General features: G+C 41.1%; 1 protein-coding gene and 1 long non-coding RNA gene across 6 annotated transcripts in view; both read right to left on the bottom strand.

The window, feature by feature from the left end:
• Positions 1–26774, bottom strand: part of mbd5 (methyl-CpG binding domain protein 5) — a 246082-nt gene that overhangs the window by 99586 nt on the left and 119722 nt on the right. For all 5 annotated transcript variants that reach the window (XR_013578004.1, XR_013578005.1, XM_078552521.1 and 2 more), the window contains exon 3: positions 1964–2066. Coding sequence is in view for 3 of the 5 variants with exons in the window: in XM_078552521.1 (XP_078408647.1) it covers positions 1964–2066 (103 nt within the window). In the remaining 2 variants the exon portion in view is untranslated. The remainder of the gene's footprint in view (positions 1–1963; positions 2067–26774) is intronic.
• LOC144686803 (uncharacterized) lies at positions 11993–26287 on the bottom strand. Its single transcript, XR_013578006.1, has 2 exons — positions 26243–26287; positions 11993–12676 (listed from the first exon to the last, which is right to left on the bottom strand). It is a non-coding gene; the product is annotated as an uncharacterized LOC144686803 (long non-coding RNA).

The following is a 26774-nucleotide window of genomic DNA, read 5'->3' as shown; positions in this document are numbered from 1 at the left end:
CTGAAACAGAGGAACTCTCGTCTTTTTTCAAATAGTGCCATTGATAGGTGGATTCGATTGATGCTTAAACTACAATCTACATTAATCGAATTTTCCCAGCCATTCAAGCGTTATCAGAATCACAATGATTTCCTAGTCAAAAAAGAAAGAGAACAGCAGCATAGGAAAGAAAAAGAGTCACCAAGCCATTTAGAGTTTTCAACCAGATGTCTCGATTCTAGTCTCAGATTCTAAACAATCTCTTGTGGGTTGTTTTCAAATGCATCTCTGGGCAAACTTACTTATTTAAAAATAAATAAGCAGCAGCAATGTGTAAGACAACTAAGCAAAACACTGGGCCTATCCATTGATGAAGCTGTTGTCTGGATCCATCAGCTGGGGAGCCTCTTCTAGATCACATCTTTCAGTGTAGGGCAGGGAAAAATACATCCTTTGTGGTGTTCTGCACTATGTACCCTGGCCCTTCACTGTGGCTTCTCAATTTAAAAAAAGTCACATGTCTAACCAGAGTTTTCAGTATTTTGCTTTTGTATTTTCTCCAAATCTGAGCTAGTTTGTTAATTCGGTCCATGTGTCTTATCAAGGAAGGTATGCCACTCTGTAAAGGAGATAAAGGCACAGACTGAAGCCTCAATTTGCACTCCATGGTTTGATCTGGGCTATGATGTTATACAATACCCAGCTCCTGCACAATTTGTCTTCAGAAAATTAAGTGCATATCAGTGACTGTAACGTGAACATGTTTTAATTACAGTGGTCTTATAAAGAGCCTTGCGTTAGCACTAAAAAATATGCTTTTTGCTTTTGGAGTAGAATGTAAAATTAAGCCTGAACCGCCTTTGAGATTGCAGCATTTAAACAAGAAAACTCTGGAGTGTTCAGTACAAGACAACAACAATTTGTGCTTATATAGCATCATTAGCTTAACAAAACATCTCAGGGCACTTCACAGTAGGGTGATAAAGCAAAATTTGACACTGGACCACATAAGATGTTAGGACAGATAATCAAAAGCTTGGTCGAAGAGATAGGTTTGAAGGACAGTCTTGAAGGAGGAAAGAGAGGAAGAGGCACAGAATGGTTTAGGGTGGGGATTCTACAGCTGAGGGTGTTGGCAGCTTAAAGCACAGCAGCCAATGGTGGCGCAAATAAAATTGGGAATGTGCAAGAGGCCAGAATTGGAGAAGCGCAGATATTACAGAGGGTTATGGGGCTTGAGAAGATGCCAAAGATAGGGAGTGGTGAGGCCATGGAGGGAACAAAAACAAGGATTCGGATTTTAAAATCAAGGTGATGGTAACTTAGAGCCGACGTAGATCAGTGAGTTCAGGAGTGATTGCTGAACAACTTGGTGTGAATTATGATGTGGACAGCAGAGTTTTGGATAACCTCAAGTTTACAGAAGGTAGAATGTGGGAAGCTAGCCAGGAATGCATTGGATAAATGTAAACAATTTGTTCATAAAAAAGACAGTTATTATTTTTTTACTTCTTCCTAATAGGAAGAGTTGACTGTCTAACAGACCTGTATAGGCATAATCAAGGCTGTTCCATGTTCAGCAGCTAAGTGGCTGTGGCATTGAGAGATAGGGCCTCCCTTTCCAATTATTCCTTCCTGTCTAATCTTGGCTTTGTGCTATAACTGAAGATCCAGCTAAGTATTTTTCATAACTTCTTTATTAATCTGACAATATGAAAGATGCATTTGCAATAAAATGTTACCATATCCAGTAACTCCGGAGACTGCATGCTAATACATTGTCTGGTCTGACTAATTACCTGAGCTACACAGGCAAGTTGTAGAGAAAACTCTGCAACCTATTTGGACATAGTTGGTCTGTAGTATATAAAATATTTACATTTGTAATGGATAATTAAATGCTTGTTTTTCTGGTATGGTTATTGTACGATAAATGCATCTAATTAGCTGTCAAAGATGAGAAATATTTCCAATTTCTTATTACCTTCGAAAGAATAAGAGGACACTCCAAGCCACACTTGCAAGTTCCATCGGTAAGTAGATATGTTTTAACTTGCTCGATGCAGGCCAACACTGAGCCACTTGGGCTAAGGATAAAAGGAAAAACAAAGATAATGTAAAGTGCTGCGTATAAAAGAGTTACAACAGAGCTGTATGGCGAGCTCGTTCAACAGTTCAATAATCGAAACGAGAGCATAAAATCCTTTGTTTGCATGCTAACTACTCACATCAGAACAGAACTGCATTTTAGATACCAGACTTAACCTTTCTTTAAAAAATCCATAATTAGTATCGATGTTTCAACTGAATGAACCACAACACTTTGTCATGGATAGCAAAGTGTACTTGCACTTATGGAGCAAATTTTAACAGTGTTATACGATACTTTCAAATGGAAATTGGATCAGGCCAAAATAGGTGTTGAGGGAACTTTAAAAGTTGGTGAAATGTGTAGAGATGAAAGGGGCTGGGAGAATTCCAGAACACAGGTTGAAATGATAAAGCTCTGCCATTAAAGGAGAGGGGGACGAACATGCTGTAGATAAGCAATAGAAGTTTGGAGATTGAGTGTGTGCAAGAAAAAGTTGCAGAGGTTAGGTAGAAGGAGGTTTAAAGCATGAACAATTTGTAAATAAATCAAGGTACTGGGGAAATACGTCAGAGCAAGGGAAGGTAGATAAATTTGACTGGACATGCAATTGAATTTTTGATGACGTAACAGAGGTTTGATGAAGGGAATGCAATGGATGTTGCCTTTGTGGATTTTAAAAAGTGTTTGACAAAATACTACAGGAACAGAGGGACCTGAGGGTGCATGTGCATTGATCTTTGAAGGTTAGCAAAATATATGAGATCATAAATATAGGCACTGAGTGCAAAGCAGGGAGGTTATGCCAAACCTTTATAAAGGTTCAACTGGAGTATTGCATCCAGTTCTGGTCACTACAGTTTAGGAAGGATGTGAGTCATTGAGAGGATGCAGAAGAGATTTGTCAGAATGGTTTAAAGGATGGGAGATTTCAGTTACAAGGTTAGGTTGGAAAAGTTGGAGGTCTTTCTTTTTGGAGCAAAGGAGATTGAGGGGAGATTTCATATAAGTGAACATGATTATGAAAGGTTTGGATAAAGCAGACAAGGAAAAACTGGTCCCATCAGCTGACAGTACAAAGAATAGGGGACACAGGTTTAAGGTTTTGGGCAACAGATGCAGCTGTAAATGTGAGGAACAATGTTTTTATACAGTGAGTGGTAATGACCTCGAACTTGATGCCAATAAGAATGGTGGAAGTGGAAACAATCATTGATTTCAAAAGGAAATTGGATGAGCATTTGAAGGAAATAAATCTGCATGCTCCATGGAGTGCCAGCATGGTCTCGAAGGGCCGAATGGCCTCCTTTGTTAATACCTCTATGCATTAAGTTCTAATTCCTAAGTGTAAAGGATATAGTTGTCTTCAAAATTGAGATGCCAAATCTGTAGAATGTAAAGGACAAGTGACCAAAACTTCAAACAGTGGTTAAATAACACAAATCACTTGAAACAATTGCATAGTGCGTGGAATAATAAGAAAAAAAAATATTAATTTATCAACCTGTAATCATGAGGAACCTATTCCCTCTTCACCATCACACTCAGATAAAGAAAGTTGAATTAGTGCAGTTGAAAATTATCCCTGTTCATTTCCTCAATAAACACTTCCTGTTTGCCAGTCAATTGCTCTTTTGAAAATTCCAGATGATGGTCATTCAATGTTACTTTTTTGTCTGCACAACTTTAAATGCAATCCTGTTACATTCACGCTAAATGCAAAAAATGGGCTTGTTCAGGGCCTTATACCAAACAAATTTTTGCACGTACATCAGACCAATGCTGCTAGTGTGACCTGATGACAGCCACGGTTCCACTGTTTTCAGAGCACAAAATCATTGCATTTGTGAAGCAAAACCCTTAATTACTACAGCATCCTGGATTTGGCATAGCAGCGAAGTCTTCCATCCATCCCCCCACCCTTGGTGACAAATCCTTCAGTATGCCCTGGTCTTGCTCTCTGTAACCCTATTCATATCTTTTTAAAAATGTATCCTTTCATGGGATGTGGGTGTCGCTGGCTATGCCAGCATTTATTGCCCATCGCTAATTGCTTTCAAGATAATGGTCAGCCACCTTCCTGAACCGCTGCAGTCTGTCTGATGTAGGTATACCCAAAGTGCAGTCAGGTAGTGAGTTCCAGGATTTTGACCCAGTGACAGTGAAGGAACAGCAATATAGTTCCGAGCTAGGATGGTGTGTGGTTTTGAGGGGAACTTGCAGGTGGTGTGGTTCCCATGCATCTGCTGCCCTTGTCCTCCTCCTGGTAGAGGTCGCAGGTTTGGAAAGTGCTGCCGAAGGAGCCTTCGTGAGATGCTGTAGTACACCTTCTACGACACACTGCTGCCACTGTGCGTCTGTGGTGCAGGAAGAGAATGTTTAAGGTAGTGGATGGGGTGCCAATCAAGAAGGCTGCTTTGCCCTGCATGATTTCAAGCTTCTTCAGTGTTGCTGGAGCTGCACTTATTCAGGCAAGTGGAGAGTATTCCATCACACTCCTGGCCTGTGCATTACAGATGGAGAACAGGCTTTAGGGAGCCAGGAGGTGAGTTACTCTCCACAAAATTCGCAGCCTCTGGCCTGTTTTTGTAGCCGCAATATTTATGTGGCTGGTCCAGTTCAGTTTCTGGTCAATGGTAAGCTCCCAGGATGTTGATAGAGGGGGAATTAGTGATGATAATGCCACTGAATGTCAAGGGGAGATAGTGAGATTTTCTCTTTTTGGATATGGCCATTGCTTGGCACTTGTTACTTGTCACTTATCAGCCCAAGCCTGAATGTTGTCCAGGTCTTGTTGCATATGAGCACAGACTTCTTCAGTAACTGAGGAATCACAAATGGTGCTGAACATTGTGCAATCATAAGCGAACATTCACACTTCTGACCTTTTAATGGAAGGAAGGTCATTGATGAAGCAGCTGATGGTTGCGCCTAGGACATTATCCTGACGTGCTCCTGCAGTGATGCCCTGGAACTGAGATAATTGACTTCCAGCGACCACAACCATCTTCCTTTGTGCTGGGTATGACTTCAACCAGTGGAGAGTTTCCACCCCGATTCCCATTGACTTCAATTTTGCTGCAGCTCCTTGGTGCCACACTCAGTCAAATGCTGCCTTGAGTTCTAGAGCAGTCACTCTCACCTCACCTCAAGTTTAGTTCTTTTTTCCATGTTTGAACCAAAGCTGTAATAAGTTCAGGAACTAAGTGGCCCTGGCAGAACCCAAACTGAATATCAGTGAGCAGGTTATTGCTGAGTAATTGCTGCTTGATAGCACTGCTGACATCCCCTCCCATCGCTTTACTGATGATCAGCAGTAGACTGATGGGGCATTAATTGGCTGGGTTGGATTTGTCCTGCTTTTTGAGGACAGAACATACCCGGGCAATTTTCCACATTGCCGGGTAGGTGCCAGCTCTGTGGCTGTACTGTAACAGCTTGACTAGGGACGCGGCAAGTTCTGGAGCACAAGTCTTCAGTGCTATTGTCGGAATGTTGTCACAGCCCATAACCTTTGCAGTATCCAGTGCCTTCAGCTGTTTCTTGATATCAGGTAGGGTGAATTAAATTGGCTGAAGACTGGCATCTCTGATGCTGGGGACCTCAGGGGGAGGCAGAGACGGATCAACCACTTTTGGCTGAGGATGGCTGCAAACGCTTCAACCTTTTATCTTTTGCACTGATATGCTGGACTTCCCCATCATTAAGTATGGGGATAATTATGGAGCCTCCTCTTCCGGTGAGTTGTTTAGTTGGTCACCATTCACAACTAATATGGCAGGATTGCAGAGCTGAGTTCTGATCTGTTGGTTGTCGGATCACATAGTTCTGTCTATTGCATGCTGCTTCTGCTTTTTGGCATGCAAGTAGTCCTGTGTTGTAGCTTCACCATGTTGACATCTAATTTTTAGGATGCTTGGTGCTGCTCCTGGCATGCCCTCCTGCACTCCTCATTGAAGCAGGGTTGATCGTCCAATTTGATGTAAATAGTAACGTGGGGTATATGCTGGGCCATGACGTTACAGATCGAATACAATTCTGCTGCTGCTGCTGGCCCACAGTGCCTCATGAATGCCCAGTTTTGAGTTGCTAGATTTGTTCGAAATCTATCCCATTTAGCACGGTGGTAGTGCCATACAACATGATGGAGGTTCAATGTGAAGATAGGACTTTGTCTCTACAAGGACTGTGTGGTGGTCACTCCTACTCAGACTGTCATGTACAGATGCATGTGCGACAGGCAGATTGGTGAGGGTGAGATCATATTGGCTTTGTCCTCTTGATGGCTTCTTCATCACCTGCCACAGACCCAATCTAGCAGCTATGTTCTTTAGGGCTCAGCCAGCTTGGTCAGGAGAGGTGATACTGAGCCACTCTTGGTGATGGACATTGAAGCCCCCCCCCTCCCCCCCACCCCACCCCTTCCCCAGAGTACATTCTGTGCCCTTGCCACCCCCTCAGCGCTTCTTCCAAGTGGCATTCAACATGAAGGAGTAGTGATTCATCAGCTCGGGAGTCTAGGGGGTTGGTGGTAGGTGGTAAACAGCATGAGTTTCCATGTTCATGTTTGACCTGATGCCATGAGACTTCATGGGGTCCAGATTGAGGACTCCCAAAGTAACTCCCTCATGACTGTATACCACTGTGCTGCCACCTCTTGTGGGTCTGTCCCGATGGTGGGATCCTGCCAGGAATGCTGGTGTCTGGGACACTGTCATTAAGGTATGATTCTGTGAGTACCACTATGTCAATCTGTTGCTTGACTAGTCTGTGGGACAGCTCTCCCAATTTTGACACAGGTGTTAGTAAAGAGGACTTAGGAAGTTGACAGGAGTGGGTATGCCATTGTCATTTCCAGTGCCGAGGTCGATGCCGGCTAGTCCATCCAGTTTCTTCAAAATTGACTTTTCTGTAGCTCTCTGATGCAACTGAGTGGCTTGCTAGACCAGGTCAGAGGGCAGCTAAGAGTCAATCACATTGTTGTAGATCTGCAGTCACACGTTGGCCTGAGCAAGTAAGGGCAAATTTCCTTCCCTAAAGTACATTGATGGCCCAGATGGGTTTATACGACAATCGGCAATGGTTTCATGGTCACCAATACGGGGACTGGCTTTTGATTACAGGTTTATTAATTGACTTTAAATTCCACTAGCTGCTGAGGTGGGATTTGAACATTACCCTGGACCTCTGGATTGCTAGTCCAATGACACCACACCACTGCCTCCTTTTAATGTTCATCCACCTCTTGCTTACATCTTTAAATCTTCAATACCCATCCTTACAACTAAAATTTGGTTACCCATACCATGACCAAGTTGGTCACCTCTTCCACCTGACTCATCAGTTTTCCTTATGATTAGTTTTGAAGCACCTTGGTACATTCTAGGCACTATATGTACACGATATTGTAACAGAGCATATTCAGTAATTTCAAGGGTTATGACATTCTAGTCACTGTTACATGGAATTAAAACGGCATCTTACTTTCGAAGGGCAGCAGGATGAAAAGAACAGATAGAAAAGGGCAAAGAGGAGACATGTGACATTGGATGAAGACACAATTAAACAGTGCATGAGAAGTAGATATTGAGTAGCAAGATATAGATTACATAAAGAATATAACAAAACAGTTAGTTTGCCCCAACCAGTCTGTGCTGGTAGTCATCAATATGATCAATCGTTTTAACGTCACCTTCCATTAAACACCTAACTGACCTGCCATTAAATGTTAGCACATTCTCTATTCGAATCGCTAACTATGGTAGCCCATTGCACAGTCTCAACTAGATTCATGGAAATATTTACCCTGTTTCTTATCATAAACCTCAGACTTGATCTTATATCCATGCGTCTTGTTCTAAACTCAACCATGGGTAACAGTCCTACTAAACACCTCCATCAAAGCTCGCCCTAATTTCCTTTATTCTTCATGATCTCAGTCTAGTCCACTAGCTGTTTTTTTAAAAAGGAAATCCAAAATACCAGTTATTCACTGAAAGCATGAAGCCATAAGATGCGATGGTTTAAAACAAAATAATTTTTACTATACAAGATTGAAACAAAGCAAACAGTAAATACTATCTTGAATAACCACCTACACTCTAAAATCCAGAATTAACTTCAGATAAACATGAACTAACTGGCAAATTTCAGGCAATTATAAACTATAAATTACACATTAAATTACAGATACAACTAAGACAGATCTTGCGTATTCACTCGGCAGTCCACTCAGCATATATATCGTCAATCTCCAAAACAAAATCCTTCAAAATTGTCTTCTTCACAAGGAATTTCAGCTCCTCCTCTTCTAGGATTTAGTCTGATCCCCAGCCAACAATAGCACTCAACCAAACCAGGTCCCAGAGGGAGAGTCTTCACCGAAAATGGCATATGTCTGCAGAACCTCCTCGAGTCTGCTTATGGCAGTCTGAATGGTATCGATCCACCAATCTTATCTTCAAGTAATAGAAACTACTGCAGCAACTGTATGTTTGCCAATTCTCAGCTTCTGGATCTATCCTGTTGTCTTCAGCCTCCCTGTACTGCACCACTGGGATCATCATCTTCATCAGAGCTCTGATGGCTCTGTGTCCTTTTTATACGGTTTCAATCTATTTCAGTCTCCCCAGAAGTTTTGGTTTCCAATCTCAGTTTCAGTTTTGGTTTCCTTAGAAAGGGGAAGAGTCAGTTTCCCTTCTCAGTTTCATTCTTTCACTTCCTTTTTTGATTTTTTAATTTCAAAATATACAAACTTTGAAACTACTGATTTCATCAGATCTTACAAAAGCAATCCCAATTTTTCCAAGTCTTCCTTAGCATCTGTACTTTCTCATATCTGGCAGTGTCCTCAGAATTAGTTACTATGTCTCCAATTTAGTATAATTAGCAACCTTAAGACTGTTCCTTATAGCACTGCAACCATAAAATTGATGCATAGTCAAAAGGGGCAGTCTGTGAGCAGTGTTGGGCACTAAATCTGATTAAGGATATATTGCCTTGGATGGAATGTAGCATAGATTTATCAGAATGATACCTGGACTCCAAGTGTTAAATCATGAAGAAAGATGACAAACTAGAGTTGCATTGCCTATAGTTTAGAAGATCATGAGATGACTTGATTGAAGATTTCAAGATATTAAGGGATCAGATGGGGTAGAGAGGCAGAAACTATTTCCAATGGTTGAGGAGTCTAGGACTAAAGGGTAGAGACTAAAATCAGAGTCAGACTTCTCAGGGGAGAAATTAGGAATCACTTCTATGTCATGAAAGTATAATAATTTTCATAATATTTTTCTGGTTTATTGTAAAGTAGGTTTATGGGGTAACTATAGTTGGGTCTGTGTGTGATTTAATTACATTTGGAGTCAAGTAGACTGCAAGCTTTAGCTCAAAAGAAGCTAGGTGCTTGACATGCCAATGAGTAAACATGGATACTGGTTTAGCTTGTAAGGTGTGAAGGGAATTTGCATTTTTAGATAGGTGAAGAGAGATTTGGATTTCAAAGGGGTTTTAGTCTGTTTACAACTAGCCTGATAAGCAAGGTTAAGGAATGTTTATTTTTCCCAAAGGTTACTGGCAATATTGGTACCATGGAAGTTTATATTATGAGGGAGATACAGTTTCAAAGACATATGGGACAATAGAATTTACATGTTAAAAAGAGAAACATATGTAAAGGAGAATGAAGGATTATCTAAGAGGAGAAGGCCATGTGAGATCTAACAGTAGTGTCTGAAATAGCTGTAACGAAGCCTCTCACATTTGTGCCAAAGTCTGCTGTCTACTGAAACTGAAGCTGGAGAAAAGCTATTTGGAATTCCACTGTCCAGGGTCATCTGTTAATTTGCTGAACTGTTCAAAATCTAAGATCTATTTTTGGGCTGTTGCCTTAAAAGGGGTGTAACTGGGAGTCAGGTTAATTAGGAATTTTATGAATTATTATAGCAGTAATTGTAGTTTCATGTATGTGCTTGACATTTTTAATTTTGTTAATAAATATTTTAATTTAATTTTTAAAAAATCTCAAAGTCCTGGTGGACTTCTGAATTCAGTGCACGCATCTCGAAATAAATACAAATTGCAATACCGTTGTGATAGTGCGACCAAGTTTCCCTCGTGGATTTGGTCCATCTGGCACGCATCATCTGCTGCATCATAACATCTACATCAAAAGCTGGCAGACGTTTTGAACTCTATTTCACAAAGGGCAATTGATGCTAAATCAATTGTTAATTTTAAATTTGAGTTTGACGGGTTTTTGTTAACTCATGGTATTAAGGGACAAAGGACAAGGTGGATATATGGAGTTAAGTGGCAGTTCATGTATGATCCCATTGAATGGCGGAACAGGTTCAAGGGTATAAAAGGGCTACTCCTTTTCCTATGTTCCTAGGACAGAACTCTTGTGGGACACTGCAACTTCCTCCCAAGCTTTTTATAAGAACACCACCACTTTGGAAAGTGTTGGGGTACATTACTGATTCAAGGAATGGATTAATCCTCAACAAAATAGTTTTGCTTGACTGGTGAAGAGAGCAGCATGGAAATAGGCTGATGCAATAGCTAACATAAAATATCTATTTCAGCATTTCTTGCTAGGCATAGTCAAATATAAAGACCACATGGCAAATTAAATTGCTTTGCCCTTTGTCTGTGAAAAGCTATGAAATTGTAGTTTGACCTCTCATGACTGCTTACCTTTCCCCGCTTAATTCCAAGTTCTCAATCAAGCATTCAAGTGCTGTTGTAAAGTAGCTTCATGTTCTGGGGCTTCAACACAGCATATTTTAGATGATATAAATTATGCCATGGATTATCTTTGGTAACAGTTGACTGGTCACCTTTTTGGTCCAGTCAAAGGACAAGAAAAATAGTAAGCATGACAATCCATGAAAAACAGAAGGCAACTTTAAAATCAACAGGTGGTCTATTTGTTTCAAAGTAGTTGAATGAGAATAAAAGAAAATGTCCGAATGACAACAGAAAGCTCATTAATTTATAGAATTGTATTTTGAGTAAAATTGTCATTTTATGTTGGGCAAGCATAAAATAACTAACCTGGAGTAAAATAACTGGCTTGTCTGATTAAACCACACTTATCAAAGTATTAGCTTGGTTCAATAGTCGCATCATCAGAGTCAGAAAATCATGCATTTGAACCTCACTCAGGGCTTGAGAGAATCATCTTGGTTGACACTATGGTCTCATATTGATAGAGGGCTGCATTGTTGGAGGTGCCACCTTTTCGATGAAATGTTAAATCAAGTTTCCATCCATTTGCTCAGATGGAAATAAAGATGCCACAGGTGAAGAAGAGTAGGGAAGTTCTCCCTATTTCCCGAACCAACACTTATCCTTCAACAACACCAGCAAAAAAAAAAGTAACTTGTCATTCATCTCCCTGTTTGTGGACTGTTGCTGTGGACAGATGAGCTGCTGTTCATGCCGACAGAACAATAGTGACTTTTTAAGTAATGCATTGGCTTTGAAGCACTTCAGGATAAGGAAATGAAGTGTTTTAAATGTAAGTTGTTTCTTTTTAGATGTGGAAGTGGTTGATGAAAGAGGGGAATTTGTTCTTTAAAAAAACCTCCAAGTAAAATATTTCATTTCAAAGTTTAAAGGAGTTATATTTCAGCATGAATGTTACTTTCTAAAGCATTTATTACACCTTCTGACTGCAGTTGCATTTGAACGTCTTTAAATGTACAAATAGATATTTCAAAAATATTTGTACGTGTTAGTTGAGAATATAAAATCAGTATTCACCCAATTCTTAAGTTGGAAACAATCTGTGGTGTCTTGCATGCATCCTAATCAGTAATGTGAGTAGGTTCAATGATCCCATGAATGCCATCAAAATTTTTTAAACACGTCAAGAAATCTACTGTATAATAAATTATAGTCTTAGAAGCAATGAGCTAGTACTTAAGAAATGTCTTTATTAGGTTGTTAACCAGTTGAAGTTGACAGTTACCAGGTTTACAATGTTGCTCTGTAAAGGAAAATCTGCCTCACTGAAGCCTGCTGAACGCTTTCTTTCTTTTTGAAGTTACCAGTGCACAGCTCAAAGGCAAATTTATGGCTTCTTTCAGAGCAAACTTTCCAAGCTCCAGGTTTTCTTTAAAGCTAAATGCTCCTTACATTCTCTGTAATTTATCAGGAACTACCTTCTGTCAAGTAGTATGTTAGTCCCTTCTCAACTACAAAAGTAGACAATCTGGAATAAATATATTTCCAAAAAGATTTTAAGATAACACAAAAGTAAGAGAGTTGTGAAATTCTCTCTCTCGAGTAAAATAAACAGGATGTCATACTGTTCCTCAGTATGGATCATTTTTATTTTCTTCAAATTGCTCTGAGTTTCACTGCTTTCTGTTTTACATTTATAGCATTTCAGTTGAAAAGAAGATGAATTCTGATTTTAGTCCTATGCTCTGGCAGTTCATTTCCTGCTGCAGAACACACTTGCAAAATGTCCCACCACACCATCATTCACATATATTCGATTTCTAAAATCAAGAGCGAGGGTTTGAATTTCTCCTCAGTTTCAATTCAGACTTCTATTATTGCTGCATGGTATACTGCAAGAGTTTCTAGAGCTCCCTGAATTGAAAAAGGAAATAGAGGTTAAAACAATACAGAGGTTTACAAGTGTCATCTTGAAACATATAAGATTCTGAGAAGGCTTGTCAGGACAGATGCTGACAGAACGTTTCCCTGGTTGGAGAGTCTAGAATCTCCTGTGGCGTAGCAATCTCAGTTGGATTGCTAGTCCGCTCCTAGTTACTTATCCTTAAGTGCAGCCGCACCTTTCTTGCCTAGTCTCCTGACTCAGGCCAGATGAGAAAAATTAAGTGCAGCGGGTTTTTAAAAAATTATTCATTCATGGGATGTGGGCATCGCTGGCTAGGCCAGCATTTATTGCCCATCCCGAATTAATTGCCCTTGTACGGAGGGCATTTAAGAGTCAACCACATTGCTGTGGGTCTGGAGTCACATGTAGGCCAGACCTGGTAAGGATGGCAGATTTCCTTCCCTAAAGTGAACCAGATGGGTTTTTACAACAATGATTAAGGTCCTCATTTGGCTTTTAGTTCAAGATTTTTTTTAAAAATTGAATTCAAATTCCACCATCTGCCATGATGGGATTCAAACCCAGATCCCCAGAGCATTACCCTGGGTCTCTGGATTACTAGTCCAGCAACAATACCACTATGCCGTCGCCTTCAAGGTTTTTGGTAGGTTTAAAGGCCCAGCCGCATTGAGAAGCCACGGAGAAGGTAAGTATGTGAGGCAAATAGGTAGAATGTCAGGGAGGCAGGCGGTAAGGGATTCAGTTGGGGTGGGGATATTGGGTGGTCTGGTGCTCAGTGGGGGGCGGGGATAGGTACTCAGTGGGGGGAATGGGTGGTCAGTGGGAGGGGTGTGGGTCGGGTGGTCAGTGGGGGTGGGTCAGGTGGTCATTGAGGGGGGAGCGGATGGGTAGGTCGGTGAATGGGTGGGGGGGGCGTTGTTTGGGCACTGGGGGGTGATCATTGAGGGTAGTGGTGGGGGGGCTGGGGAAGTATTCATTCAATGAGGGTAGTCTTGTGGGATGAGGGTGTGATCGGTGAGGGTAGTCTTGAGAGCAGTGGGGGTGTGATCAGTGAGGGTAGTTGTGGGGGGGGTAAGTCGGGGGTGGGGAGCCGTGGGAGGTTGGGAGGGTAGTCAAAACGGTAGTTGGGGGTCCCGTGGGGGAGTGGTAGTGAGGGGGAGGTGGTAACCTTGGTGTGGTGGGGGGGTTGCGGAGAGACCCAGGGGTTGGAGGGCATCACTACTATTATTACCCAGGATTTAGAAGTCGTTTTATTTCTTCAAACTTTTCCTGGGTAACTACTCTTGTAAGACAGCTGCAACCATCCAAAGTTTGCAATTTAAATCAGAGTGTCAGATGGTTCCCAGTGCAGGGCAATTGCCCAATGGAAGTCTGAACTTCCTGGGCAATTGCTGTGCAATCCTTACGTGGAAACATGCAAGGAGGGGCCCCCAGCCCATCTTTGGAGTACCCACCCCCAGTATGATGCCCCGGAGATCAGGAGTTATGGACCATAGTCTCATAGGTCGAGGTAAGGGGCAGGGAGTGCAGAGAAATATCTTCACTCAGAGGGTTGAGACTATTTGGAATTCTCTAATCAGAGGGCTGTGGATGCTCAGTGGTCGATACATTCATTCTGAAATCAATAGATTTTTGGACACTACAGATGTCAAGTGAAAGTGGTGTTGATCTCGAAGACCAGCCACAATCCTAGTGAAGCGTGAAGCAGGCTTCAGAGGCTTAGAACACAGGTACAGAACATTAGAAAAACAGGAAAAATACAGAATGCGTGAGAAAAAAGGTATAAAAAATGAAACAGTATGCGAAAAGATTAGCAGGCAACATAAAAGGCAACTCAAAAATCTATTATAAATGTATATAAAAAAGGATAGTTAAAGGAATGGTGGGGTGACTTTGGGTCAGAAATGAAAATCTTCTTGTGGAGGCATGACTCGGGTTTCTTTTAAATTTTTTTAATGGGATGTGGGCATCCCTAGCTAGGCCATAATTTTTAATTGCCCTTGAGAAAGTGATGGTGAGCCACCTTCTTGATTCACTGCAGTCCATAAGACCATAAGACAAAGGAGCAGAAATTAGGCCATTGAGTCTGCTCCGCCATTCAATCATGGCTGATAAGTTTCTCAACCCCATTCTCCCGCCTTCTCCCCATAACCTTTGATCCCCTTACCAGTCAAGAACCTATCTATCTCTGTCTTAAATACACTCAATGACCTAGCCTCCACAGCCTTCTGCGGCAATGAATTCCATAGATTCACCACTCTCTGGCTAAAGAAGTTTCTCCTCATCTCTGTTCTAAAAGGTCTTCCCTTTACTCTGAGGCTGTGCCCTCGGGTCCTAGTCTCTCCTACTAATGGAAACATCTTCCCCATGTCCACTCTATCCAGGCCTTTCAGTATTCTGTAAGTTTCAATCAGGTCCTCCCTCATCCTTCTAAACTCTATCAAGTATAGACCCAGAGTCCTCAAACGTTCCTCATGTGTTAAGCCTTTCATTCCTGGAATCGTTCTCGTGAACCTCCTCTGGACCCTCTCCAGGGCCAGCACATCCTTCCTGAGATACGGGGCCCAAAATTGCTCACAATATTCTAAATGTGGTCTGACCAGAGCCTTATAAAGCCTCAGCAGCACATCCCTGCTTTTATATTCTAATCCTCTCAAAATAAATGCCAACATTGCATTTGCCTTCCTAACTACCGACTCAACCTGCAAGTTAACATTTAAGAGAATCCTGGACCAGGACTCCCAAGTCCCTTTGCACTCCAGATTTATGAATTCTCTCCCCATTTAGAAAATAGTCTATGCCTCTATTCTTCCTGCCAAAGTGCATGACCTCACACTTCCCCACGTTGTATTCCATCTGCCACTTCTTTGCCCATTCTCCTAACCTGTCCAAATCCTTCTGCAGCCTCCCCGCCTCCTCAATACTACCTGTCCCTCCACCTATCTTTGTATCATCTGCAAACTTAGCCAGAATGCCCTCAGTTCCTTCATCTGATCAGATGACCAGATCATTAATGTATAAAGTGAAAAGTTGTGTTCCCAACACTGACCCCTGCGGAACTCCACTAGTCACTGGCCGCCATCCTGAGAAGGGCCCCCTAATCCCCACTCTGCATCCTGCCAGACAGCCAATCTTCTATCCATGCTAGTACCTTGCCTCTAACACCATGGTCTCTTATCTTACTGAGCAGTCTCCATGTGGTTCAGGTACACCAACAGTGCTGTTAGGGAGCGAGTTCCAGGATTTTGACCCAGCGATAGTCAAGGGATGGAGATATAGTTCCAAGTCAGGATGATGTCTAGCTTGGAGACCGACTTGCAGGCGGTGGTGTTCCCATTGGCACTGAAATTGTACCTTGCAACTGTCTTGAGGATGATGTTAATGTTGCAGTAAAGGAACAGGAAGTATAGATATCGGATAGGATAAAAATAGATGGAAAGGAGGTGCTAAACAGGCTGGCATCACTCAAAGTTAAAAGTCATACGATGCAGGAGGGGTGCATCCTAGGTTTCTGAGGGAAGCCAAGGTGGAGATAGTAGAAGCTCTGACCATAACCTTTCAATCCTCTTGCATATGGGGGTGGTGCCAGAGGGCTGAAGTATTGCAAATGTAACACCTGTTCAAAACGGGAGAAGGATAAACCTGGTAATTCCAAGCCAATCAGTCCAATGTCAGTGGTGGGAAAACTACCAGAAACCAGTGACATGACAAAAATAATTCTCACTTGGAGAAACAGGAGGTAATAAGGGACTTACAGCACAAATTTATTAAAGATAACTTGTGTCTGACTAGCCAGATTGTTACTTCAAATAATTCATGGAGAGTTGTTGAAGGTAGGGTAGAAGATGTTGTATGTAGCCTTTCAAAAGACATTTGATAAAGTACCTTACGACCTACTTATTCAGCAAACTTTTACCCTCCGTGAACTGGTGGTCTTCCAAACTCTGCTGTTTGGAACAAAAACAAAAATACCTGGAAAAACTCAGCGGGTCTGACAGCATCTGAGGAGAGGAATACAGTTAACGTTTCAAGTCCGTATGACTCTTCACCAGAACCAAGGAAAAATAGAAAAGAGGTGAAATATAAGCTGGTTTAAAGGTGGGTGGGACAGGTAGAGCTGGATAGAGGGCCAGTGATAGGTGGAGATTGCCAAAAGATGCCATAGACAAAAGGACAAAGAGATGTTGACAGGGGTGATATTAGCTAACTAGAAATGTACTAATGGTGACATTAAGGGTAGAAAGCAGGACGAGCAAGGGACAGATAGCCCAAGTGGGGGTGAGGTAGGGGGAAGGTATCAAACTAGGCTAAAAGGTAGAGATAAAACATTGGATGGAAATACATTTAAAAATAATAGAAATAGGTGGGAAAAGAAAAATATATATAAATTATTGGAAAAAGGGGGATGAGAAAGGGGGTGGGGATGGAGGAGAGAGTTCATGGTCTAAAGTTGTTGAACTCAATATTCAGTCCGGAAGGCTGTAAAATGCCTAGTCGGAAGATGAGGTGCTGTTCCTCCAGTTTGCGTTGAGCTTCGCTGGAACATTGCAGCAGGCCAAGGATGGACATGTGGGCATGAGAGCAGGGTGGTGTGTTGAAATGGCAAGCGACAGGGTGGTCTGGATCATGCTTACAGACAGACCAAAGATGTTCCGCAAAGCGGTCACCCAGTCTGCATTTGGTCTCTCCAATGTAGAGGAAACCGCATTGGTAGCAGCGAATACAGTAGACTAAATTGAGGGAAGTGCAAGTGAAATGCTGCTTCACTTGAAAGGAGTGTTTTGGCCCTTGGACGGTGAGGAGAGGGGAAGTAAAGGGGCAGGTGTTGCACCTTTCTGCAGTTGCATGGGAAGGTGCCGTGGGAGGGGGTTGAGGTGTAGGGGGTGATGGAGGAGTGGACCAGGGTGTCCCGGAGGGAACGATCCCTGCGGAATGCCGCCGGAGGGGTGAAGGGAAGATGTGTTTGGTGGTGGCATCATGCTGGAGTTGGTGGAAATGGCAGAGCTTGGTCATTTGAATGCGGAGGCTGGTGGGGTGATAAGTGAGGACAAGGGGGACCCTATCATGGTTCTGGGAGGGAAAGGAAGGTGTGAGGGCGGATGCGTGGGAGATGGGCCGGACACGGTTGAGGGCCCTGTCAACCACCATGAGTGGAAAACCTCGGTTAAGGAAGAAGGAAGACATGTCAGAGGAACTGTTTTGGAAAGTGGCATCATCAGAACAGATGCAACGGAGGCGAAGGAACTGAGAGAATGGGATGGAGTCCTTACAGGAAGCGGGGTGTGACCAGCTATAGTCCAGGTAGCTGTGGGAGTCGGTAGGCTTGTAATGAATATTGGTGGAAAGTCTATCACCAGAAATTGAGACAGAGGGGTCAAGGAAGGGAAGGGATGTGTCAGAGATGAGTCCGGATCCTAACTCGCACCACGTGCCCTTCACCCATCACTCCTATGTTTGCTGACATACACTTGCTTCAGGTTAGGTTCCCTTAATTTAAAGATCTTCAGTCTCGTTCCAAATCCCTCCATGGCCTCACTTCTCCTTGTCTCTAATCTTCTCCAGCCCTGTAATCCACAGACATATCTGCAGTCCACCAATTCTGGCCTCTTCAGCTTCCCTGACTTTAAGTGTTCGGCAACTGGCCCTAAATCTAGAATTCCCTCCCTAAACCTCTACCATGTCTCTACTTCAAGATGCTCCTTAAAACCTATTGCCTTGACAAAGCTCATCTGTCACAATAGCCCCTTATATGGCTCATTGTCAAATTTTGTTTTATAATGGTCCTGTTAAGCACCTTCAGAAGTTTTACCATGTTAAAGATACTAAATACATGTTGCTGTTGTCAAAGCACATGGTATTAAAGGGACAATGGTAACTTGGATACATAATTGGCTAAGGGATAGGAGGCAGAGAGCAGCGCTGAATAAATGTATTTCTGACTAGAGGGCAGTATAAAGTGCAGTCCCCCAGTGGTCCATATTAGGGCTATCCCTTTTCCTATTATTTGGAAATGACTTTGACTTCGGTATGGGGAGTGCAAATAAGAAGTATACAGACAGGACAAAACTTGGCAATGTAGTGAAAGTAGTGAACAGGATAGTGGACTTCAGAGGGATACACCCAGATTGATAAAATGGGGCAGTCACAAAGCAGATGCAATTAAATGCAGAAATTGTGAAATGAGAAACAACATGGAGAAGCATTTTTTGCTAAATTGCAGTATTCTGAGGGAAGGGAGTGGTTAAGAGAACAAAGGGATTTATAGGTGCATATTCATAAATTCTTCAAAGTGAGAGAGCAGCCCTCTGGAACTAACTTCCAGCATTCAGAATTTTGAAAGACTGTGGCTGAAGCATGCATCTGGATCAACTGAGCACTGTTAAAATGAATTTCCTGAAAAGAGTGCATGCAGACACTTTATAAGAGTATTATGAGTTTTGTAAGCATGTGCATTTTATTTAGCATCGTAAATAGAGGTATTGAACATAAAAACAAAGAGTTATGCTGAACCTTTACAAACACTGGTTAGGCCTCAGTTAGAATATAATTGTGGGCACCACACTTTAGAAAGGATGTCAAAGGCTTGGAGGGGGTACAGAGGTGGTTTACCATGCTGTTACCAGGGATGAGAGATTTCATTTATGTGGCGTGATTGACGAAGCTTGGATTGTTCTTCTTAGACATGGAAGGTTAAGGGGAGAGCTAATAGAGGAATTGAAAATTAAAAGGGTTTTTAATAGCGCAAGTAGGGAACAGCTGTTCCCGCTTACAATTAGGCTGCTAGTTAGAGATCAATACCATGAGGTTTTAGCTTTTATGTGGAACCTTATTGAATGCCTTTTGGAAATCCAAGTACACTACATCTATCCTGCCTGCTACATCCTGAAAGAATGCTAATAAATTTGTCAAACAAGATTTCCCTTTCATAAAACCATGTTAACTCTGTTTGATTATATTTTGATTTTCAAAATGTCATACTATTAGTCCCTTAATATTGTATTCCAACATTTTCCCAATGGCAGATGTTTGGCTAATTGGTCTACAGTTTCCTGCCTTCCATTTTCCAACCCATTGGGATGTTTCCAGAATCGAGGGAACTTTTGAAGATTTTAACCAGTGCACCCGCCATCTTTGCGGCCACTTCTTTGAAGATCTGAGGATGAAGACCATCAGGTCTAGAGGACTTATCAGCCTTTTGTCCTATTTGTTTTTCTAGTGATTGCTTTAAGTTCCTCCTCCCTTTTGCCCCTTGATTTTCTACTATTATTGGGATGCTTTTTGTGTCCTCTACTGTGAATGCAGATAAAATATACTTTTTCAAAGTCTCTTCCATTTTCTTGTTTCCTATTATTAATTCCCCAGTCTTATCCTTCAATGTTTACTTGAGCTACTCTCTTCCTTGTAGAAGTTATTACTGACTGTTTTTATATTTCTTGCTACTTGACTGGTAAATTCTAATTCCTCCCTCTTTATTTTTTTTTTCCTTTTCTGGTCTCTAAACTTTTCCGAATCTTCTGGCCTAACACTAATCTTCACAGCATCGCATTCCTTTTCTTTCAGTTTGAAGCCATCCTCAACATCTTCAGCTATCCACCAATGGTCGATCCTTCTCATAGGATCTTTCTTTCACGATGGAATATATTTTTGTTAAAAGTTATGAACTATCTCCTTAAATGTCTGCAATTGCAGATACAACTGTAATCTATTGTCTTACCTTTTTACCTATTTTAGTTAACTCTGTCTGAATACCCTTATAATTGCCTTTATTTAAGTTTAAGGCACTAGTTTCCAACCCAAGTTTCTCTTCCTCAAATTGAATGTGAAATTCTACCATGTGATGATCACTCTTCCCAGGAGGATCCTTTTCTATGAGATCAGAGATCCGTTACAATGAGATCTATGGGACAGGGGAGTACAAATTTATGAGTAAATCAGCAGATAAGGCTAGAGGTTACAAACATAATAAAAAGACAAAACTAAAGGCCGCAAATATGAATGCATGTAGCTTTCAAAACATAACAGATGAACTGATGGAGCAAATATAAATAAATAAGTATGATCTGACAGCCATTACAGAGACATGGCTGCAGGATGTCATAGATTGGGACCTGAATATTGATGGGTACTTGACATTTAGGAAGGGCAAGAAACTAGGAAAAGGTGGAGGGGCGGCTCCCTTAATTAACGATGGTATTAGAACAAAAGAGAGAGACGGCCCAAGTTCAGGCAACCAGGATATGGAAATGGTTTGGGTAGAGATGAGAAATGATAAAAACAGGAAGTCACTTGTGGTAGTGTACAGGCCCCCTAACCATAACCACACGGCAGGATGGGGTATAAAGAAGAAATAATGAGAGCTTGTCAGAAAGATGCTGTAATATTCATGGGGGATATTAATCTACATATAGACTGGAAAAATCAGATGGGCAAAGGTAGCCTAGATGAGGAATTCATAGGATGTTTTCAAGATAGTTTCTTAGAACAGCATGTTCTGGTGCCAGAGAGCGGGCTATACTATTTGTATTGCACAATGAGATAGGATTAATTTACAACCTTATAGCAAAGGTGCTCCTAGGTAGCAGCGATCATATTATGACTGAATTTTACATTCAGTTTGAGGGAGAGAAGGTGGTCTAAGACTGGTATGTTAAACTTAAATAAAGACAATTATGAGGGCAAGAAAGCAGAGCTGGCTGAAGTGAACTGACAAATTAGGTTAAGGGATGGGTTAATAGAGGTGCAGTGGCAGACATTTAAGAGGATATTTCAGAATACACAGAATAGATACAATTAAACAAGAAAGAAAAATTCCAAGGGGAGGACCCACCATCCATGGTTAACATAAAAAGTTAAAGATAGTATCAAACTTAAAGGAAAAGTATATAATGCACAAAGATGGGCGACAGGTCAGACAACTGGACAGAATATAAAAAAACAGCAAAGAATGATGAAAAGATTAATGAGGAGGGAGAAATTGAAGAACAGAGAAAGCTAGCTAGAAGTATCAAGACAGTTAGTAAGAGTTTCTATTGATATTTCTAAAGGCAAAGAGTTAACAAAGTGAGCGTTGTTCCTATAGAAGGTGAGTCTGGGGAATTAATAATGGAAAATAAGGAGATGGTAGGTGAATTGAATAGGTATTTTGCATTGGTCTTCACTATAGAGGATACAAGTAACATCCCAGAAATAGCTGTAAATCAGGAAGCGGGAGGGAGGAACTCAAGAAAATTACAATCACCAGGGAAGTGGTACTGAGGAAACTGTTGGAACTGCAGGCTGAGAAGTCCTGATGGATTTCATCTTAGGGGCTTAAAGAAGTCGCTAGTGAGATAGTTAATGCGTTGGTTTTAATTTTCTAAAATTCACTAGATTCGGGAAAGGTTCCAGGAGATTGGAAAATAATAAGTATAGCTCCTTTATTGAAAAAGAGATTCAGAAAGCGGGATACAACAGGCTAGTCAGCTTAACATTTGTCCTGGTGAAAATGTTAGAAGCTATTATTAAAGGTGTCATAGCAGGGCACTTAGCAAAATTCAAGGTAATCAGGCAGAGTCAACATGGTTTTGTGAAAGGGAAATTATGTTAATCAATTTATTGGAGTTCTTTGAAGAAGTAACATGTGCTGTGGATAAAGCGCAATCTGTGTACGTACTGTAGTTAGACTTCCAGAAGGTGCCACATCAAAGTTTATTGCCAAAAATAAAAGCTCATGTAGGGGGTAACATATTGGCATGGATAGAAGATTGGCTAGCTAACAGGAAACAGAGTAGGCATAAATGGGTTGGCACGATGTAGTGAGTGGTGTGCCATAGGAATCAGTGCTGGGGCCTCAACTCTTTATAATTTATTTAAATGATTTGCATGAATGGACTGATGGGTTGCTAAATTTGCTGATGACACAAAGGTAGGTAGGAAAGTAAGTTGTGAAGAGGACATAAGGAGGCTGTAAAGGGATATAGATAGGATAAGTGAGTGGGCAAAGATCTGGCAAATAGAGTATAAGGTGGGAAAATGTGAAATGGTCCACCTTGGCAGGAAGAATAAAAAAAGCATATTTACGAAATGGAGAGAGATTGCTGAGCTCTGAGATGCAAAGGGATCTGGGTGTCCTAGTGCATGAATCACAAAAGGTTAGTATGCAGGTACAGCTAATAGAATGTTATCGTTTATTGTGAGGGACTTGAATACAAGAGTAGCGAGGTTATATGCTTCAGTTATACAGGGCATTGGTGAGGCCACATCTGGAGTACTGTGTACAGTGGTAGTCTCCTTATTTAATGAAGGATGTAAATGTATTGGAAGCAATTCAGAGAAGGTTTTCTAGGCTAATCGCTGGAATGGGCAGGTTGTCTTATGAAGAAAGGTTGGACAGGCTAGGCTTGTATACGCTAATGTTTAGAAGAGTAAGACGTGACTTGATTGAAACATATACGATCCTGAGAAGTCTTGACAGGGTGGATGTGGAAAGGATGTTTCCTCTTGTGGGAGAATCTAAACTAGGGTTCACTGTTTAAAAATAAGAGGTTGCCCATTTAAGACAGAGGTGAGGAGAATTTTTTTTTCTCTCAGAAGTCATGAGTCTTGGGAACTTTCTTCCTCAAAAGGTGGTGGAAGCAGAGTTTGTGAATATTTTTAAGGCAGAGATAGATAGATTCTTGATAAGCAAGGGGCGAAAGGTTATCAGGAGTAGACGAAAATGTGGAGTTGAAGTTACAATCAGATCAGCCATGATCTTATTGAATGGCAAAGCAGGCTTGAAGGGGCTGAGTGACCTACTCTTGCTCCGAAATGCATGTGTTTCTATGTTCACATGTTCGTATCATTGATCAATGCTGGATCATTACATCACCATGTCTAAAATTTCATATTCCCTGGTTGGTTCCACAATGTATTGTCCTAAGAAACTAAGGAAGCAGGAGTTAACTCTGTAGCAAACTCTGCTGAAATGTCATTACAATGTGGAAAGTTTATGAAAAACATTATTGTTATATATATATATCTGAAAATATATAAACTACTGGACTATGTTCCTGAAAAAACAGCCTTATTTACCATTTTGAATTCCTTCGTATGAAATTTTTGAATCTAGTGAAGTAAAAATACAAAAAGCAGTTTGCCATTCTGATCAAAACATGTTCTGCATGTGTTGAAATCTACCTTCAGCAGAAAATTATGCTCCTTTGTCATTTGTAGTGAACAATGAGGAGAATAGTGATGGATCCCAGGAAGACATAGGCAAGCTGGTGGAATGGGGTTACAGGAACAGAGAGACCTTGGGGTAAATGTGCATAAACTGCTGAAAGTGACAGAGCAGGGCGGAGTGATTATAAAAAGTCAAATCGATCCTGGGCTTTATAAATAGAGGCTACAGACAAAAACAAGGAAGTGATGATGAACCATTATAAAACACTGGTTCAGCCACAACAGGACTATTGTGTCCAATTCTCAGCATCGCAGTTTAGGAAGGATGTAAAGGCCTTGGAGAGGGTGCAGAAAAGATTTACTTGGATGGTTCAATAGATGAGGGACTTTGGTTCCATAGATAGATTAGGGAAGCTGCGGTTGTTCTCCTTGGAGGAGAGATGGTTGAGAGAAGATATGGAGAAGTGTTCAAAAACGTGAGGAGTCTGGACAGAGTAGATAAATAGAAACTGTTTCCATTGGCAAAAAGGTCCAAAATTCAGAGAACACAGATTTAAAGGTGATTGGCAAAAGAACCAAAGGTGACATGAGGCAAAACTTTTTACGTAGTTTGTAGTTATGATCTGAAGTGAACTACCTGAAAGGGGGTGGAGGCAAATGCAATTGTGGCTTTCAGAAAGGGTTTAGCTAAGCATTTGAAAGGAAAAGATTTACAGGGTGATGGGGAAAGGGCAGGGGAATGGGACTAATTGGGCTGCTTTCGCAAAAAGCCAGCATTGACTCTATGAGTTGAATAGCCTCCTGGTATGCTGTAATATTCTATGATTCTACAAATGAGACTTAACATAAAACTGAATTACAATGCCACAAGTGCTCCTCACCCTCGGAGTTTTCCACAATTTCCAATGACATCTACACTACTCTCTCCATGAAAATATTGGCAATAAAAGCATTAAATTATATTTTTAAAAAACTACATCACCAATTTCAGCAAGCTTTGTACCTTTTTAAATTTACAAACTTTTTAAATTTACAACTATCACATAATTTCAGTTGAATGGCTGTTTCTGTCGCTCATTATTAGTTCCGCCACTGAAGGTGGGAACAGGTAACGTTTTCATCCCCTGTTTGTTAGTCTGTGAACAATATATCTCAAAAAATAATTGACAGGTTTCAACAAAGCTTGGACACAGATAAGGTATGGCCCAAGGAAAAACTGATGAGTTTTTGGCAAAGATGTGAATCCAGATGCCAATCCTGGAATTTTTTTAATGATCTATTAACATTGGGAGATGGGGTGAATTGATCAGTTGTTGTGGTGGAATTTGTCACAGCTGTCAAAATGTGAGCAAAGTTTTTAGAGCAGGCTGTTGGAAGTGGCCTGAAGCCTCCTCTGTCAGGTATAAGCTCTGAATACAAAGATTTCTTTTTTCAGCATTGTAGTTATGGAGTGTCAACCAGGCAGGGAAAAGACTCATGGAAGTGCTGCGTACTTGTAATCATGTTAACACAACATGGTATAGGTATGTGCTCTGACTGCCCTCTTGGCTTGTTGCCTGTTGATTTGAAATACAAGTGTATTCACCTTTCCCTCTGTATACAAGTGAAGAAGTATGATAAAACTGATTTCTGATTTTATTGAGTTAATTAATCTCATTGGTCTAGGAAATTACATTTTGTTGAATTTCAAATAAAATTTTCAGTTGCATTGTTTTCTTGACTTCATAGTATCCATGGTGCAAGGTTTTAAAAACAATTAAAATGTTCATAAATTAGAGCTATTTTATAATTAATCTTACCCACTAATAGTCTCCTGTATCAGAACCTTTATGAGCTAATTTGTTAACCATCAAGAAACACTATTCATTTGTGTGTCATAGCACTATTGATAGTAAAGTAGCAAGTTAAGTTTCAGTCTTAGCTCAGTGATAAAACTATGTTTGAGGTTCAAGCTCTACCTCAGGTTCTGAGCATATAATCACTCCAATGCAGTGCTGAACGAGGGCTGAATTATCAGATATGTTGTCTTTTGGTTGGGAAATAAAACTGCATCCTCTCTCAGGTGGACTTAAAAAAACAATTTGCTTCAGAAACAGAGAAAGTGTAACCTTTTACACTTGAGGAAACATCCTGCACTAACACATTTCTGGGCTAATCCATTTATCCTTTTGCTGTATTGGTCCACAGCATTTTTTTTTTGCTGGTATCATGCTACTATGAAAGAATTTTCCCTACATCCATTTCCACTCGACACACAAGAATGTTGGATACTGGTATGCCAGTTATTACCATAAAACAACATGATGTTACTGCCAACTGGAACCAAACAATCTATTTGATAGGAATCATTTGGATAGCAGACTATCTAAGAATGTGGGTACATTCTTCAAGAGAGCAAGAAAGAAACAGAGACAGAAAGACATGGACTTTACCCTACCTTTCATGACCTCAGGACATCCCAAAGCGCTTTATAGCCGATGTGGTATTTTGAAATGTACTCATTTCAATGCAGGAATGTTCTAATGCAGGAAACATGGCAATCAATTTGTGCACAGCAAGATCTCACAACCAATATTGTGATAATGATGAGATAATCTGTTGTTTTAGGGATAAATTTTGGTCAGGAGATTGGGAAAATTTCTCATGTTTGTGAGAATTGAGCGAATAGTACTATGGAATCTTTTATGGCCAGTGGAAAGGGTGTTTGGAAGATGGCACCTCCGACAGTGCAGTACTCACTTATTACTGCACTGGGCTGTGAACTTGGACTTTGTGCTCAAGTCCCTGGAGCGGGACATTCTGACTCAGTGTTGAGTGTGTTACCAACTGGTGTTCAGCTTCAGACTGGAGATCCTCTCCTGCTCCGCTGTTATGGTGTCCATCTTCATTGCATCAGGGATTCTTTAGCTAGCTAAATTGCAGCCACCATTGATCCCTGGAGCAGAAGCATATTCATTGTGCATG

The sequence above is a fragment of the Cetorhinus maximus genome, chromosome 11 (genome assembly GCF_964194155.1).
Source record: "Cetorhinus maximus chromosome 11, sCetMax3.hap1.1, whole genome shotgun sequence".
Lineage (NCBI taxonomy): Eukaryota > Metazoa > Chordata > Chondrichthyes > Lamniformes > Cetorhinidae > Cetorhinus > Cetorhinus maximus.
The sequence above is the reverse complement of the archived record's forward strand: the minus strand, read 5'-3'. Positions and strand labels throughout refer to the sequence as shown.